The sequence below is a fragment of the Corvus hawaiiensis genome, chromosome 17 (assembly GCF_020740725.1).
Source record: "Corvus hawaiiensis isolate bCorHaw1 chromosome 17, bCorHaw1.pri.cur, whole genome shotgun sequence".
Taxonomy (NCBI): Eukaryota; Metazoa; Chordata; class Aves; order Passeriformes; family Corvidae; genus Corvus; species Corvus hawaiiensis.
The window spans coordinates 16,405,952-16,421,085 of NC_063229.1; the positions used below are offsets into that span (position 1 = coordinate 16,405,952).

The 15,134-nt window shown below is 42.2% G+C and overlaps 1 protein-coding gene across 4 annotated transcripts in view; it reads left to right on the plus strand.

Moving 5' to 3' along the window:
- The window catches only part of PREX1 (phosphatidylinositol-3,4,5-trisphosphate dependent Rac exchange factor 1), a 144,737-nt gene that overhangs the window by 48,411 nt on the left and 81,192 nt on the right, over positions 1-15,134 (plus strand). For 3 of the 4 annotated variants that reach the window (XM_048321609.1, XM_048321607.1, XM_048321608.1), the window contains exon 2: positions 11,003-11,074. In XM_048321609.1, coding sequence (XP_048177566.1) covers positions 11,003-11,074 — 72 coding nt within the window. Of the gene's footprint in view, positions 1-11,002; positions 11,075-14,930; positions 15,035-15,134 lie in introns of those variants that run through there. The other variant, XM_048321610.1, reaches the window with a different exon arrangement.

Here is a 15,134-nt window from a genome sequence, read left to right on the forward strand (position 1 = left end):
TTAATCCTTAAGCTCACAAATAGACCTGCCCTCACTGCTGGTTTTAGGAGGTGGGAGGATTCATAGTCAGGAGAGTTGTTCACTTCATAAAAGCAGCTCAAATTGCACGAATCTCATGGTACCCGGTGTGCTCCAGTAGGACGGGGAGAGACCCAATTCCACAAACATCAGCCCACCCTGCCTTTAAAAGAAAAGATTTGGAGCAATCAGAGGTCCCTCACTCAGTGGTGATAACCAAAAAAATGTTATGGCCTTTGCACTGCCTCCATGGAGAGCTGCCTTCCCCACTCTCAGACTACAGGCGCTGAAGCTGATTTCTCCCAGCGGGAAATGTCAAGCTCCAAAGGCCAGCAATGCTAAGGCCTGTGTGTTGCACCAGAGCCCGAGCTGCTGCTGAAGGAGGAGGAAAGGTTCCATGAGAATGCACAGCCCTAGCCCCTGCAGACAGTGCTGCATGTCAGGGGAGCCGGCTGTGGCTGCTGCACAGGCAGGTAGCAGGATAGTCTCCTAAACTAGAAATAACTTAAAGAGTTTAAGTCCCTTGACCCATGACTGCACCTATAACTAGTATACCTGTATGGATATTCCTAAATGCAATTATTACTACTTGCTGCCAAAAATCTGATGGCTAATATTCTTGAAATTGAGGGATTCACTGACATTTTCAGTAGCTCCTGTCAATTCCTAGACTAGTTTTCTGGAAAAGGACCTACAGTTTTCAGTGCTCCCCATATTACCTCAGTTTTGAAGACTAATTAATAGGAATCCTGTGAGTGCATGAAGAGAGCTGATGCAAATAGCTCTGAGGCCCTCTCTAAGGTGAAATGTTTCATTTTGACGTTTTGATTGGTTCTTTTGTAGCCCTGATTTTTATCAGTGGAGAAGGTATAACTGTCGAGTCATCTTGCACTCTTGGGTCCTTTTAAACATAAGAATCAATCACAAGCATTTATACATTGTATGTACATTTGCAGTTTGATTTGATCCTTAACCTGATAGAAACCCAGCACGTGTATGTAGGCACACAGAATGCTGTTGGCTCAGCTTGTTAGCCACTTGCATCTGTGTGAAATGAGGCCAGATAGACCAGCCCTTGAGAAGGAACCTGTGGAAACTATCTCAGTATTTAGATCCAAAGTCTGATGCTAAACTGGCTTATGAGAGAATATCTTAAGTACATATCATCAGGGCATAGACAGTGTTCCTAGGGAAATAAGATCCTGGGATTTTGTTACATGTTTGCAATGTAGATCAAGTTTGTGGGTCACCCGAGATCATGCTATTTGGGCCCAGTGTAGATTCACAGGTAGTTTAGAGCAAGTGTCAGTGAACTGATGGCAGCTGAACTGGTCTGCTTCAGTTAGGTGAAGTCCTAGACTGTGTTGCAACTAATGAAGAATATTCCATGGACCTTAGGGGACTAGATTCAATTTTAAAGTTTTCCTCTGTGTTGTCTATTTAATGCTTAATGTATTAAGACACCATCACTGGAAAGAGAGTAGAAGAGGCAGAGAATAGTCTTTCTGGTATCCAAGTTCTTCAGCTTAGATTGTTATCTGGAAATATTATTTGAAGAAATTCTAATTTTTTCTAGAGTTTCATTCGTCATCTTGAATTTACTTTTTTTGGATTCCACTTGATGTTTCTAGTCTCTCTGATGCTTCTACCTCCCTCTTGAAAAAGGAGTAGCTGTGTAGAGCCCAAAACCTGAGTAAACATCCCCTGGTGCTGATAGGATCTTACTAGTTGGAGCCACCTCTAATCTAGAACTGGTTGCAATCTGCAGGCATCTCTCCACTGTGAATACAGTGAATGTAAGTAATATGAGTCAAATCCTGAAAAATTCATGTGTTTTTTACTGGGCCCTTACTTCTGAAACAAACTTTGGTTAAAATACCACAAAGACTAAGCAGACATAGACTTGTCCGGATTTATTTCTCTGCATTGTAGTGGAATGAAGTAAACCACACTGTTCAACCAAACTGTGTCCTGAAAGCATTTTGAACAATGCCATGGTACAGTAAGATGATTAAAATCATCTCGTGATTGTAGAACAGAGAAAATGATGTGAAGAGGCCAGTAAAAGGGAGAATATTCCGAAGGCTTGAGAGAATTAGGCATGTAGCTTTCTTAAGTTCCTTTGAAAATCCAAACAAACACGTTTTCTATTGATACTAGAATGGGTTGGAATCATCCAGGCATAGATACTCACAAAAGAGCATGCTTAAGCAAAGAAGAGAAGGGGTTTGTTTGTTTGTTTTTTCTTAAGTCTATAGTAATGAGATAGCATTTTTCAGGAGGGAGAGCATGAAGAGGAGTCAAGAGAAGTCAGGGTACAGGATATATGCAGAAATAAATAGCAACGGGTCCTGAAGGATTTCAGAGGTGAGAAGTGTAGTTTTTGGGGCCCTGAAGTGAATTGGGATCTTCTGACCTGCCTGAGAATGCAATTATTAGGGACTGAGAGGAGGAGGGGCTAGCAGAGGTCAGGGCAATGGTAGAGGAGAGACAATGGATCTCTGCAGCACCGGCCTGTCTTTCACTTCACAAAAGGTTTTTTGTAATTCAAATTAAAACAACTCCTCCTTAAGAAAGGGATCTCTTTTTGGAGTGAGAAACACTGCAACATGTTTCTCTGTGACTTCCCTTCAGTTCCACCTTCCTCCATCAGTCAAAGCATGAATTTGGTTTGACCTTTTTTTGTTGCAGAATTCCAGTGTAAACAGCAGTACGCTGGAAATGCAGATAATGGTCCGGGATCTTTTTAGAGCTTTTTTTGTAAAAGACTTTTTCTGGGAAGTGCTGCTAGATCAGTTCACTTGTGATTAGTCCCAGAATACCACCGTGCTGAGAATGTTCCCTGCATGTGAATTTTGCATGTGTCAACTTGCAGTGCCCCCATGTCTCTAAGCATCCATGAGTGACTGAGAGACAGTCCTGATTCACTTCTAGAGACGATTCAGTAGCACTCATTGCCCTGGAATTTGTATTTGCCGGTGCTATGAGAGGAGTACAGGAGAGGAGGGTGGTCTGAGCTAAATTTGTCACCCAGCCTCGCTCTTGATGGAAAGAGAAAACCTTTCTGGATGGTAATTCAGCCTCTCTTCTTCAACATCCTCCTAAAGCACAGTGACTCATCCTCTTAAGTTGCCTGCCCATTGCTCTGTTGTAGTGGGTACCTGGATCACTAACTCAGGGAAGGCTTCAGCTTTCAGGGGGTGCGAGTAGATGAGGTGAATCCTCATTTAAGCCCCAGAGATTTGTTGTCAGAAACCGTTTTGTGCTGGACCTCTGTCAAGAAATTCAACGTGAGAAGAAAGCAGTTGGAATGTCTGAGTCCTTAAAGCACAGCTGAAAATCCCAGTGCTGTGCAATGCCAGTATTTTGTGATTGATTAACTTTGATGTTATAGACAGTGTAACACTCAATGACAAGATAGATGTAAGATAAATCAGCCAAGAGTGGTCATAAGTGCATGAACCTTATAATTCAGGATTGGCTAAGGACAAATCAGATTTTTGGAATTATCTCAGGCATGTACTTCATATTAGCAGTAGCTGTTTCTCTTATCTACTATTTAAAGAAACAAGTTTATTTATTCAAACATTTTATTCATACATGCACTTACATAATTTAAAATAGCAGAATTTCTGAATGCTCCTCTATATTTCATTTACTATTTATCCACATTCACCATATGTCAGACTAAGAAGTGGGGAAGAAGTTTCAAACTGCCATGATCAGTGCTTAGTTATGCTTATTAAATTGCCAGTATGAGTGGTGGTTTTGTAATATGTGTGCATGTATTTATTGTTTATGCATCTATACAATTACAAAAAATACCCATTGAAAGTATGCTTCAGGTCAAAGGATCTCCCTTGTGACACATCTAAATTTTGCAACTGAAGCTGCATTTCTTTTCTGAGGGTCTTTACAGTTTCACCTGAAGTGGAATCTGCTTTTTTTGCAAATGGTCATGCAGTCTGCTGTGGGAAGAGATGGTGCCTGCTGTAACACCCGTGTTTTTGTGTGTGTGAAATGATTGTTATTCTAAACGCAAAACTGAAATGAAAAGAGACTCCTTAAAAGAAGGAAGTGGAGGGGTGGAGGTGGAGTTGGGGCATATGAGCGACAAAGACATTGTCCTCAGGGATATAGGAGTCATAGTTCTGAAGACCCAGGTCTTCAAACTTGTTTTCAAAACTAGTGAAATGAATATTCTAGAGCAGAGATGATCTTTATAAGTAGTTCACCTCACTTCACGTCTAACATAGCTCAGGATTATGGAAGACCTGTAACCTTTGTAAAAGAGGTGTCATTTTAAAAACTGTGCAGTAGAGTCTATTTGACCTCCTGCTTAGTAGTAGCAGTGGTGCAGCTTCTACAGCTCAGACTGCCTGAGCTGTTTGCAGAGAATGTGTTTGATACTCCGTGATGTGTGTGACTTTTTATTTATTTATTTTTTTTAATCCTCTTGGTTAGCTAATAGTTTAGTTCCTCTTCAGGGGATAGATAAAAAAATAAGTGTGTACCAATAAGCTTTGAGGCTTTAAAGCCAGTTTGATACACAGGAAGCCTGAAATTAGGGCAATAAATGATATTTCTGGTGCTGTTTCCTCTTACTAAACACCTCTGTCTATCAGGCAAGTCCCTGTTCAGCTGTTGGCTGATGAATTAATTTGCCTGTAGATCTCAGCTACAATATTTTTGCAGAGGTGCTCTCTCACAGCTGTGGCTCTATTGTTTTAAGAGACTATAGAGAAAACATTCTTCATAGGTAAAATCCTCTACACAGGAATTTTAGTATAATGCACTCATCTGATGCTTTGGTTCTTCCTTCCTTCTCCAGACACTGGTAATTTAGAATGTTTTTTTATAGAAATATTAATAGCAACCAGTAATTGGGCAATGAGGGAATACTGGGTTGCCAGTAAGAGGTACAGTAATAGGCTCTTTGAAAGTAGTACAGTTGCTTCAGTATTGCTCCATTTAACATATGTAATGCTAGTAATGTCAAAGGAGTTGCTTCTGATTTCCAATATTCTAACTTAAATTTCACAACTGAAAAACCTGAGTCAGGCCCCATATTCTACATTGTGCACTGGCGTTTGCCCAGGACAGCAAGAGATGTTGGAAAACGAGTCGTCTGTATTTACTCAAGAAGTACTTCATCTGTCTTTAAAATCCAGCTGTCTCTAGGATGGACATCAGTGGACCTTGGTTAACAGTGCACAGCACTGCAGGCCATGCCAGGAGCAACAGAACTAAAGCAGCTTCACCCCCAACTGAGCTGTCTCGATTCCCAGTTGGGTGGTGACCCAAAGCTGTGAGCAGTCAGTCAGTGGAAGTCCTGCAGTCACATAGTTACAACATGCTTGAAGGGAAATGCTGAAAGATTTAAATAGTCCTGTGCAGTCATTATGTTACTTTGAGGTTATTTATTGAATTGTCTTTCAGACTTCAGTGCAGGTGAGGAACTGCAGTTGACATGTGGGATGGGATGCAGGGAATTTGTTTCCTGTCATTTGTGTAGAGCTTTAGCTTATGAACTGCATATCTGATGGAAAGCAAAAGAATATGATCAGGATGACAAGGTTCAAAGCTAACAATTGAGTAACATGAGCAAGGATGCACCTGCTCTTAAAACATGAACTTCAGCAAACACTCATTTTAATTTGTCAGACTGTATCAGTAAAGCTGTGTTCCCACAGGACCTTCAAGCTGCTTTGCTAAAGATAATGGGGTTTTTTGGCATGGAGGCAAAGACTTCTAACAGCCACATTTAGTGGCAACACTAATTCAAGTGATGAAAAAAAAGAGAAATTGAAATTATGCTTGCAAGTTCTTTTTCATATGTGTGGCCCCTGTGCTGTAGTTGGAAGGTGAAGATGCTTGTGATGGTCAGATGTTGGAATTTATTGTTCATGTCACCTCTTAATTTGTTGCTGTGAGCACATTTTCTTGGAAGCAGATATGTGCACTTGCAAGAAGCTTTAAACAATTGATGGCACAAATGTAAAGCAATTTATTAATATTAACCCTGAAAATACTAGGCTCATTTAGATCCCTGGACCCATGTCCTGAATCATTCCTGATCACTGATGAGTTTAACAAAATTGTCTCACTTGTCTCTTAAGTGCAATGTGACATTCCAGTCAGCTGTTCAGGAAACAGGTTTTACAGGATTGTGCTTTAAATTGTTGTTTCTCCAGCAACACGGGGACCAGTTGCCTCACCGCTGTCTGTTTCTGTTCTCCTTTTCGTTTCCCTCAGGGACAGGCACACTTTGCCTGCCTTGCTATTTAGTAAGAAGTCTCTTGCTATTTCTGAATGTTTGAGGAAGTATCTGCTTTAAACATGAATTTTGAGAAGGGGCGTGAGTGAACTGTCACTGCCTCATCCCTAGTATTTGCGTTTTGTTACTTACGCTACATAGAAGATGGAAATTAAGTTAAGGCTACAAGTTGAGTTCAACAAGGCCCATTTGAAAAGCATTTGAGAGAAATCCCAGTTGCTTCATGAGTTTCATCAGTGCAACTGTTTCATGTGACAACAACTCACAATTAGCAGATTCTTTCCTTTAAATATGCTCTGTGCTTTTGTGGTTTAGAGGTGCTGCAAGGACACTCAAAACAATGAGGTTTCATTGAAACAGTGGATTGTGAGGATTGTGAATAGAAGAGCAAAACACCTTGATACAAATGGGGCCATTAAAAAATAATTAATGAAATGAACTTCTATACCTAAATTTCATTCAAGATTTGTAGTATGCTTCTATTACTATTTATTGGAAGGAACTTGTCCAACATGATGTGAAGCAGAAAGGAAGCATTTCATTCTGCTCATTCTAATTTGTCATAGATCTCCTTGAATCCTGCAAGGCTTTGTACTATAAGACAAACTATAAACTGTGCTTATGCATGACATGAGGAGCATCAGCTGTGGCCTGCTGAGTTTGGAAATAGCAGACTTCTAGGGCAACAAGTCCAGTGCACAAATAAACGTTATGTTACCACAGCAGAATTTTAAACCAAACCAAGTCCTCTGTGGACTGTTTTCCTAATGTTGAGCACATTAAAATGGAAGATTTTTAAATGGGACCTTCACAGTCTTTATCAGGAGAATGAAAATCAATCATCCTGGTTTACCATTTTTTCCCTGCCTTGTGCCATGACTTATTCTTTTTCTGGATCCATGGGCTCTTGCAGTCCTCCTCTCCTCCTCTGCTGCCCAAGCAAACAGCTTGGGTTGCTCAGATCTGGCCCAGTATGAGCACAGTGGAGCCCTGAGAGTGGCAAGGGAGCAATGCAGTGTCTGGAGGGATAAGGAGGAAAGATGTCATGTTGTCAGTTGTCTTCTTATCTCTGCTTTTTGTGAAATCATTGTCCTTTTAAGTCCTGACCAGGGTATAACAAGAAGATAGAAGGAAGGAGAGCCTACTTTTGTTGCTGGTTCATCAGTTTCAGCTCTTCAACAGTGTCTTGGTGATCTGCAGTTGGTGGTTGTTTCAGTAATCCCTGATAGTTTCAAAGAGGAGAAAACCAAGAGCGTGCCACAGTAGAGATCTCTGCTCTTGATTGCAACGGAGGGGTGATTGTGATAATCTTGCAGTGTCCTAGGAATGATTTTCAGAGTCCCCAGGTTGTACTTTCAAGATCTCCTAAGAAAGCTGACTCCCATGCTTTCACATACACTTGGAGGCTAGTTTCTACAGAGATTGAAGGTGTTGCAGATGAAGAGGGTTATACTGTGGGGTCCCTGAAAGCTCCTTATGAAAAATGCCAAGGACCAGACCCCTTGAATTTATATGTGATTTGTGTAGAGTGTGAAGAGCACTCTACACAAAATCACAAAAAGAGGAGCAGCCAGAGAAAATTTGTCTCAGTAACTTTGTAGGTGGCCAGACAAGCCTTTACCCTTTCAACTACTTCCTCCTTAAAATATTTTGGAACATAAATAAGATACAGACATGGCAAGTTTTCTATTCATCCACCACCACCTTCTCTCTTCTGGCATCACTTTTGTCATGTCCTGGTCCAAATTACTCTAATTTTCCAGCTAAATTAATAGATCTAATGAAAGATCGTAGCACTCCCTTCCCCCAAAGGAGTTGCACACGACTTGTGTAATAGATCTTGGAGTCTGTGTCAAGGAGGTGGTTGGAGGACTAGTGCTGGTACAGATGAGCTTAGACCCTGATAAAACAAGTAGCACAAAAAATCCCTGTAGAAGTTTGGGAAATGCTGACCTGAATATCAGGATAATATCTCTGGGAAAAGGGTTGATTTTTCCAAGCAGGAAGTGGTTTGGAAGAAAGTGGTGTTGCGATGTGAACGGGGCATGCAGCATTATCTTTGTGAGCTGCTGTTTAATAGCTTGTGTTTTTCATACTTTTAATTTGAGTGACTATGTTGCAAAAGATTCTTCTTGCACCTCAGTAGGTATTGAAAAATGGGGAACAAATGTGTTCTGCATCCACTAAGCTTTGATAAATTCGGGGGGGGAGGGAAATTGCATTTTGGAAAGTAGACTACTAAATTTGTAGGACCAAAACCTCTTGTAACCATCTTGTTTTATTGGAGAGAATGCTTTCCATGCACATTAAGGCAAATCAGAGGCTGTAGGAAATTTGAAAGACTGTCTACAAAGCTGACTGTTTCCCTCCTAGGTCTTTCATCCTTCCTTCTCTCTCTGCTTCTATGCCTTTTTTATTTTTCAATTGATTTTCCTCTCTCTTTTTCTCCCTTTCTTGTGCTCACATCAAGTGATCTTTTCAGGCAAACATCACAGAAAAGCTGTTTTTCAGATTAACACAGTCTCTACTCTTTTATTGAGTGCCCTGTAACAGCTAATGTGATTTGCACTTCTGCATACAGCTCTCTATTATTACCCATCATACTAGGACTGGTGTGCAGGTAACTATTAGTCACCAGTGGAGCTGCTAATTGTGTAGATTAATTGATCATTTCAGTTGGGTTTGTTGTCTCCAAGCATGTTTGTGGTTAAAGCAGGGAAAATCACTGCCTGACTTACTGTTTGAGAATGAATGACTTTAGTATGATGTGCCACCTTGTATAACTCAGATGCCTGGTTACTAATGCTCAGCTGTTACACCCAACACTGAAGTGGGAGTGCAGCAGCTATTCCTCCTGTCATCAGTCATCATGCTGAACACTTCATCTCAGACAGTTCCCTGACTGCTCCTGAGCAGCTGAGCACTAGAGTTCCTGGCCAGATTATTGGCAGGGTGGACTGGCTGCTTCTTACAAAATAACTTCTGCCACTGGCCCGTGTGTTCTGTTCCTTTGATGCAGGAATCTATTCTTCAGGCTCCTAAGTCCACACAAACTCCTTCAAGTTCTCCATATCTAGCTGGAATCTAGCCAAGATCGTCTTCCTATTTAGCAATACTAGAGGAGCAATATGGTTATAGACCTTGAAATTTATTCAAAAGCAGGTTGAAAATCCAGGGCTAAAAACAAATGCATTGTCTCTGTGCCTCATTAATTAATGTTTTTTTACTGGTGCCTGCCCTGTAAAATGTGAATGGCTGATGAGTGACAGAGAGCCATGCCTGAGCCAGAACAGAGATGTGCCCTTTTTAGAGCTGAAAGTCAGGCAGAGGAACATGTTCACTGTCTTCCAAGCAAAACACCAGAGACGAAGGCATTCCATAAGCTGTAAGTCTCGATCAGTGACATTGCTTCTTACCAGGTTGTAAGCTGCTGCTGATCACAGAAGGCAAAAGGCAAAAAGCAAAAGCTGAGTATGCACCAGCTGACATGGACCTTGCTCAGAAATAGTTCAGCTTTCAAAGGCTTTGTATTATCAAGCTGTAACAAAGCCGCTTTGTGCCCTAAATACAAAGACATGACCCACTTCCCCTCACTCTCTCAGGTGGGTAAGAGAAGTTCTTTCCTCCTTGTTCACTGCACTCCCCAGGACTCACTCCTTTGTGTGGGAGGGAAGTTAAGAAACCACTGAGAAGACCAGAGAGGGAAGCCCTCTTCCCTTCTTTGCACAGGTTATGCAGTTTATTGCAGCAGATTCTGTCCTCCCTGGCTTCCCTTCAGCCTCTCCTGCAGGTATTTCCAACTCTGCTGATGCCTGTGGATAGGAAAATTCTCAGCTCTCAGTTCAGAAGTGCCTTTTAGCCAATAGTTGTGAAACCAGTGGAGTTTTGAGGTAGAAATCCCGTGCAGTGTTTTGTAAACCCTTCCCACTGAATCAAATAGGTTGTGGGTGTGTTCAGTGCAAATGCAAGTAGGTCCTCCCAACTTCCAGTAGCCAGAGTTACGCTTTTTAGGCTGATACTCAGACCACTGTCCATTTGTATCTGGCCTGGAGCTTTTTATTGATTTGGCTGTTTAAAGCCAGAGTTGTGCAGAGCTGAGAGAAGGCAAAACCTGACCTAAGTGAAAAGTTCCAGCATTGCTTCGTCTGTTTTTAACCAACTAAAACAAAGTGAACAGGATAATGTATCACAGGCACCATCTGCTAATTTCCATTTCCCTTTCCTGCATATTGAGACTGTTGAACTTGTCTCTAGCCCCAGCTCATGGCTCTGATGTGCATCAGCTCCAGCAGTGTGACTGTCCCTTTGTTGTTCTTCGCAGTCCCTTGCTGACATGCATCTCGCTGTGGGTCAAGCCCACTGCTCTGGTCGGAACAGCTGCATGCATCCTAGAGACACAAGAAACCTTCAAAGAAGTGAATGGACCCTGCTGTAGTCTACTGGTAGTAACAAATAATTAAAGCTAAAAGCTTCAACAAAGGGAATACATTTATTGTCAGGCAAAGCCCAACAGCATTGTAGGGAATGTCTTTGGTAGTGGCTGCATGCAGCCTGGACATCTGTGGTGGGGAGTTCGTAAATGTTTACATTCTTTCAGTCTTAAAGGTAATCAGCTGCACTATGTTGATGGGAACCCAAAGGAAATAAAAGAATGAAATCAAACTATTATCAAACTATTTGAACGTAAATCTTTTTTCATCTCTGCAGGCATTTCTTCACCGGATCCGACAAAATGCAGTGGACAAAGCCGAGAAGTACATAACAGAGGAGAATGTTAAGGTATTTCTTCTGTCTTCCTAGTTTTCTTGGTAGGGAAAGTGATATGCAATGAAAGGCTAGGTTCAGGGATATGAATATCAAATATCCTCTTGTCATATTGATGCTTATTATTAAACTGGTTCCCTAAGGAAAAGAGCTCATGTTGACAGTTTATCTGTCAATCTGTTTGCCCATTCTTATAGCTGTCATCTTCCAGTAATTTTTCATCTCACCAGCTAATTTTAGTAAAATTTGACAACAGTGTAGTGTCAGAGATACTAACTTTTGGCAAGATTTGTGAAATGCTGAGTAGAGTACGAAGGGGCCATTCAGTGTTTTTGAGAGGAAAGGCAGGGAATCCACAGCCCTTGTCTGTTTTGTTTGATAGTATTCACTTAGCCAATTTGCATCTGCTGTTTTCTACCAATAGAAAATTGATAGGGCTTTTGAGAAGGAGGCAGGAATGTTCCTTTGTGTTCTTGTGGAAAGGAATTTGGGTTCTTTTAGGAGGTCTGTGTATTGTGAGACCCTTGTGTGAGGAGGTTCCTGAATGAATTTTGCACTGGAAAGAGTTAAGGGACATAGAGAACTGTGAGGTACAGGCTTCTCTGGGGCCCGTGGTCACAGGGGTGCATGTTGTTCATTAATGTCATAAGTACACAAAACACTTCCCTGTAGTAATTTGGCTTAAAAACTCACCTTGTACACATGTGCACGTGAAACCTAATCCCTCTTCGTACACATATGCAAGTGAAACCCACTGATGAGTGGGACAGAGCACAGTTTGTTTGCCACTGGATGGTGCTTTACTGCACTTGTGTTTGGTCCTGGAGCTCCTGAATCAGCAGCAGCTTTGCCCTGGAGCCCTGTGGGAGCAGGGCAGCCACAGGAGGTGTGTTACACCCAGCCGTGCTGCTGCAGCTGGCACATGTTTCCCTCGGCTGGCACATGTCTCCCTCCATTTCCTGTGCCAGCCTTCCTGGGTGTTCCAGGTGAGCAGGGGTCCAGCCCCACGTTGGCTGTCAGTTCTACAGGCCAGCAATGTGTGGTATTGACTTGCTGGCATCAGAAGGGGCTGGGAACAAGACTGCTGACAGCTCTGTGGAGCTCAGCCTCTTGCCATCCTCAAATCTGGATATCCCCACTCTCCAAAAACTCACCATCCAGCATCTGGAGTAAGTTCAGAGGTGGCTGAAGAAAAAGAAGACAAGTGATCAGTGACAGTAGATCTTGTGTACATAGAAGTGTGCAAAAACTGTGTTCTGCATGAAAATAAACCTACACAACTATTTGTCAGTGTTGATGTTGGTGAAAATTACTATTCTATCACTATTTATATCATCAAAATGAATATTAATTAGGACTGCCATATAATCAGATGCAGTGCCCACAAAGCCTGTTCAGCAGAACTTGTATTTGAAGTTTCTTCACACTCCTCTGGGGAAGTACCACTTTATCCTTGCATCATTCTTGAAATGCCTGCGGGGTCTTTTTGAGGCTACTGTGAGACCTCATTTATTCCTGTTATAACAGTACCCAGCTTTCAATAAGAGAGCTTCCCTACAGTAATAAAAGGCTTATGCCTATTTCTGATGAAGCAGAATCACAAAGCACAGTTTTCCTGTGTCCATACTTTCCATAGTCAATATTGTCTCCTCCTTCCACCCTCCATCTCCCTCTATACCAAATAATTTTTCTTTCCTGCAACTGAAAGATACTTGTTTTTATTTCCCGTTCCTTTCTTCCTCCTTGCTGGTAGACCCAGGAAAAGCAAGGTGGTGTTGGGACTTTTGATAATCTGCCTGCTGCTATTACGTGTCTTGAGTCACCAGAGAGCTGTGAGATGGCTTATGGCAGAAGAGACTATAAAAGTGGTTTGGCAGCTTATGTAAGGAGAAGCCTGTCTTTACTCTTTCTTCACGTGGCAGAAATGTCTAGAGGAAAATACGAGGTATTCAAGCAGTCGCTCGCCTCTGAGCAAAAGGAGAAAGTGCTTTTTAAGATAAGTTGGGTTATTGCTGCCAGTGTTATTTGCAGATTTCTCCTACAGCTGGTTCTAAGCACCAGAGATTTCAGTAATCTTCAGCCACTGTAGCCCCCTCCAGAAAGGCCACATTTAGTCCTGTGCCAGGCCCAGATTTTACAAGTGCTCCAGTGACTAACAGCTGCAGCAATATCATAAAAAATTGGTTTTAATTTATACATTGCCTCATGTGGAAATAACTCTCCTGATATGTTAATACTATGCTATGCTCACAGCAGGCACTGCTGTCACTTCACTGATACAGCAGTTTGAAGGCAGTACAACTTGAGGGTGTGCACAAGGATGGTAACTGGATTTGGCACAGGAGCATGTGCAGTCAAGGTCTGTCTGCTGCCTTGATTTTCAAGTGACTCTTACCTGCAAATTCTGCTGCAAGCAGAGCTTTACTGATCACCTCAGAATTCATTAGCTTGCACAGATATTCCTTGGATCAAAAAACACCCCTGAAGACTGCTCCTGAAGGATCAAATCATCCCTGACAGATGTTTTCCTCTTGCTTGTTAATCCCCTTCTGCCTCAGCTTCTAGCAAAGCAATGCAGGCAGGGGCTACTGCATCATCACATCACTTTCAGCCACGTGACAGAACACTTGCAGGCTCCACTTGAATTAGCACAGGAAGTTTTTAGAGAGCAATCAAAGGATCCTAGCTCGCTGGACTTTTTTTGGGTTCAGAGCCAATCAGTGCAAATTGCGTTGGAATCTTTCAGCTTATTGAGAGCTAGAAGGGAGCTCTGAGGCACAGGTGGGTATTAATGATGGTGCACACGACTGTATCTCAGAATTTCTGAAGGGAGAGGGAAGCAAAGACAAGGAAGATGCAACAGGCTTGGCTCTGCACATGCAGCCAGCTTGCAGGAGGAGTTTGAGAGAAATACTCTGCCCATCCTTGTGAATAATAGAAGATATAGAGTTGAACCTGACTACCTGCAGAGAGGAAAGCCTTGAATTCCTGATCTTGTCTACCCCTGCTAAACCAGAGAAGAACTGGTTTTAAACCAGGAATTGAGGTTTCAGTCCTATCTTTAATGATTAGACTTAATTTACAGATTATTGCTTCTCTGAATTGCTGCCACATCACCAGCCACCAGGCTGAATCAGTGCCACATCTGGTGAATAAATTCCACTGCATAAAGTTGAAGAGTTTAGTGTTACAGTCAGGCATTTTGGGAAGTGTTCGGAGATGTTAGGCTTGATCACTTCCCACACCAAATGCCAGGAAGAGGAAGGCTGGTTCTGTCAGGCTTCACTCTTTAGGGTCACCTGCTCACTGAGCCAGATCTGGGAGGCTTCTTCCAATGTGAAAGCTTGTTTGACTGCACCGCAGATCTTCTCTTTGCAAGCAACATAGTTAAAGCAAAGCGATAGAAACACTGTCTGCAACACGTATGTCACTGCAGACTCCAGGATTTACTCTGCCCATTCAGGTTTCCCTCCAGTGGCTGCCAGCACTGATGGGTGTCACCTCACATCAGAACTTCTGCCCCTCTGTGGTAGCATTCCATCTTCTACACACAGATTGACACTTTCTTCTCATAATTTGTATGAAAATGACCAAGATTTATAATGTGTATAGTATCTTTCACCCTGGCAGTTTAGTCCCCTTAGCACACATATATTCCAATCACAGAGATCATTTAACTGGTACCATTACGTTTTAATACAAGGTTGAACAAGGGGCCTCTGTCCCCCTACATGTGCCTTTTGGCACTGAGGTCAGTGAAAGGGACCTCTAAATGCTGCTCTTGAGGTTTATGAGAAATGTTCACTATTCTGTACTCTGGGCAGTGAAAGGCTGGATTCCATATGGCAGAGATTTTGTCTCCTGTTTACAGGTGCACCCTTGTGTGTGATAGCTTCAAGTCCGTTTCTTCCAGAAAGGGATTTCTAATGCATGGGAAGGAAAGGCAAGCTACTCCCTGCTTCTGTGTCCTGCAAAGTGAGTTTGGCCTTGTGGTTCCATTTACCTGGCTGTTCTCAGAGGAAATATTCTCAAGACTTAAAAGAGGTTGCTTGCATTTATCATGCTCAGGAGTTTG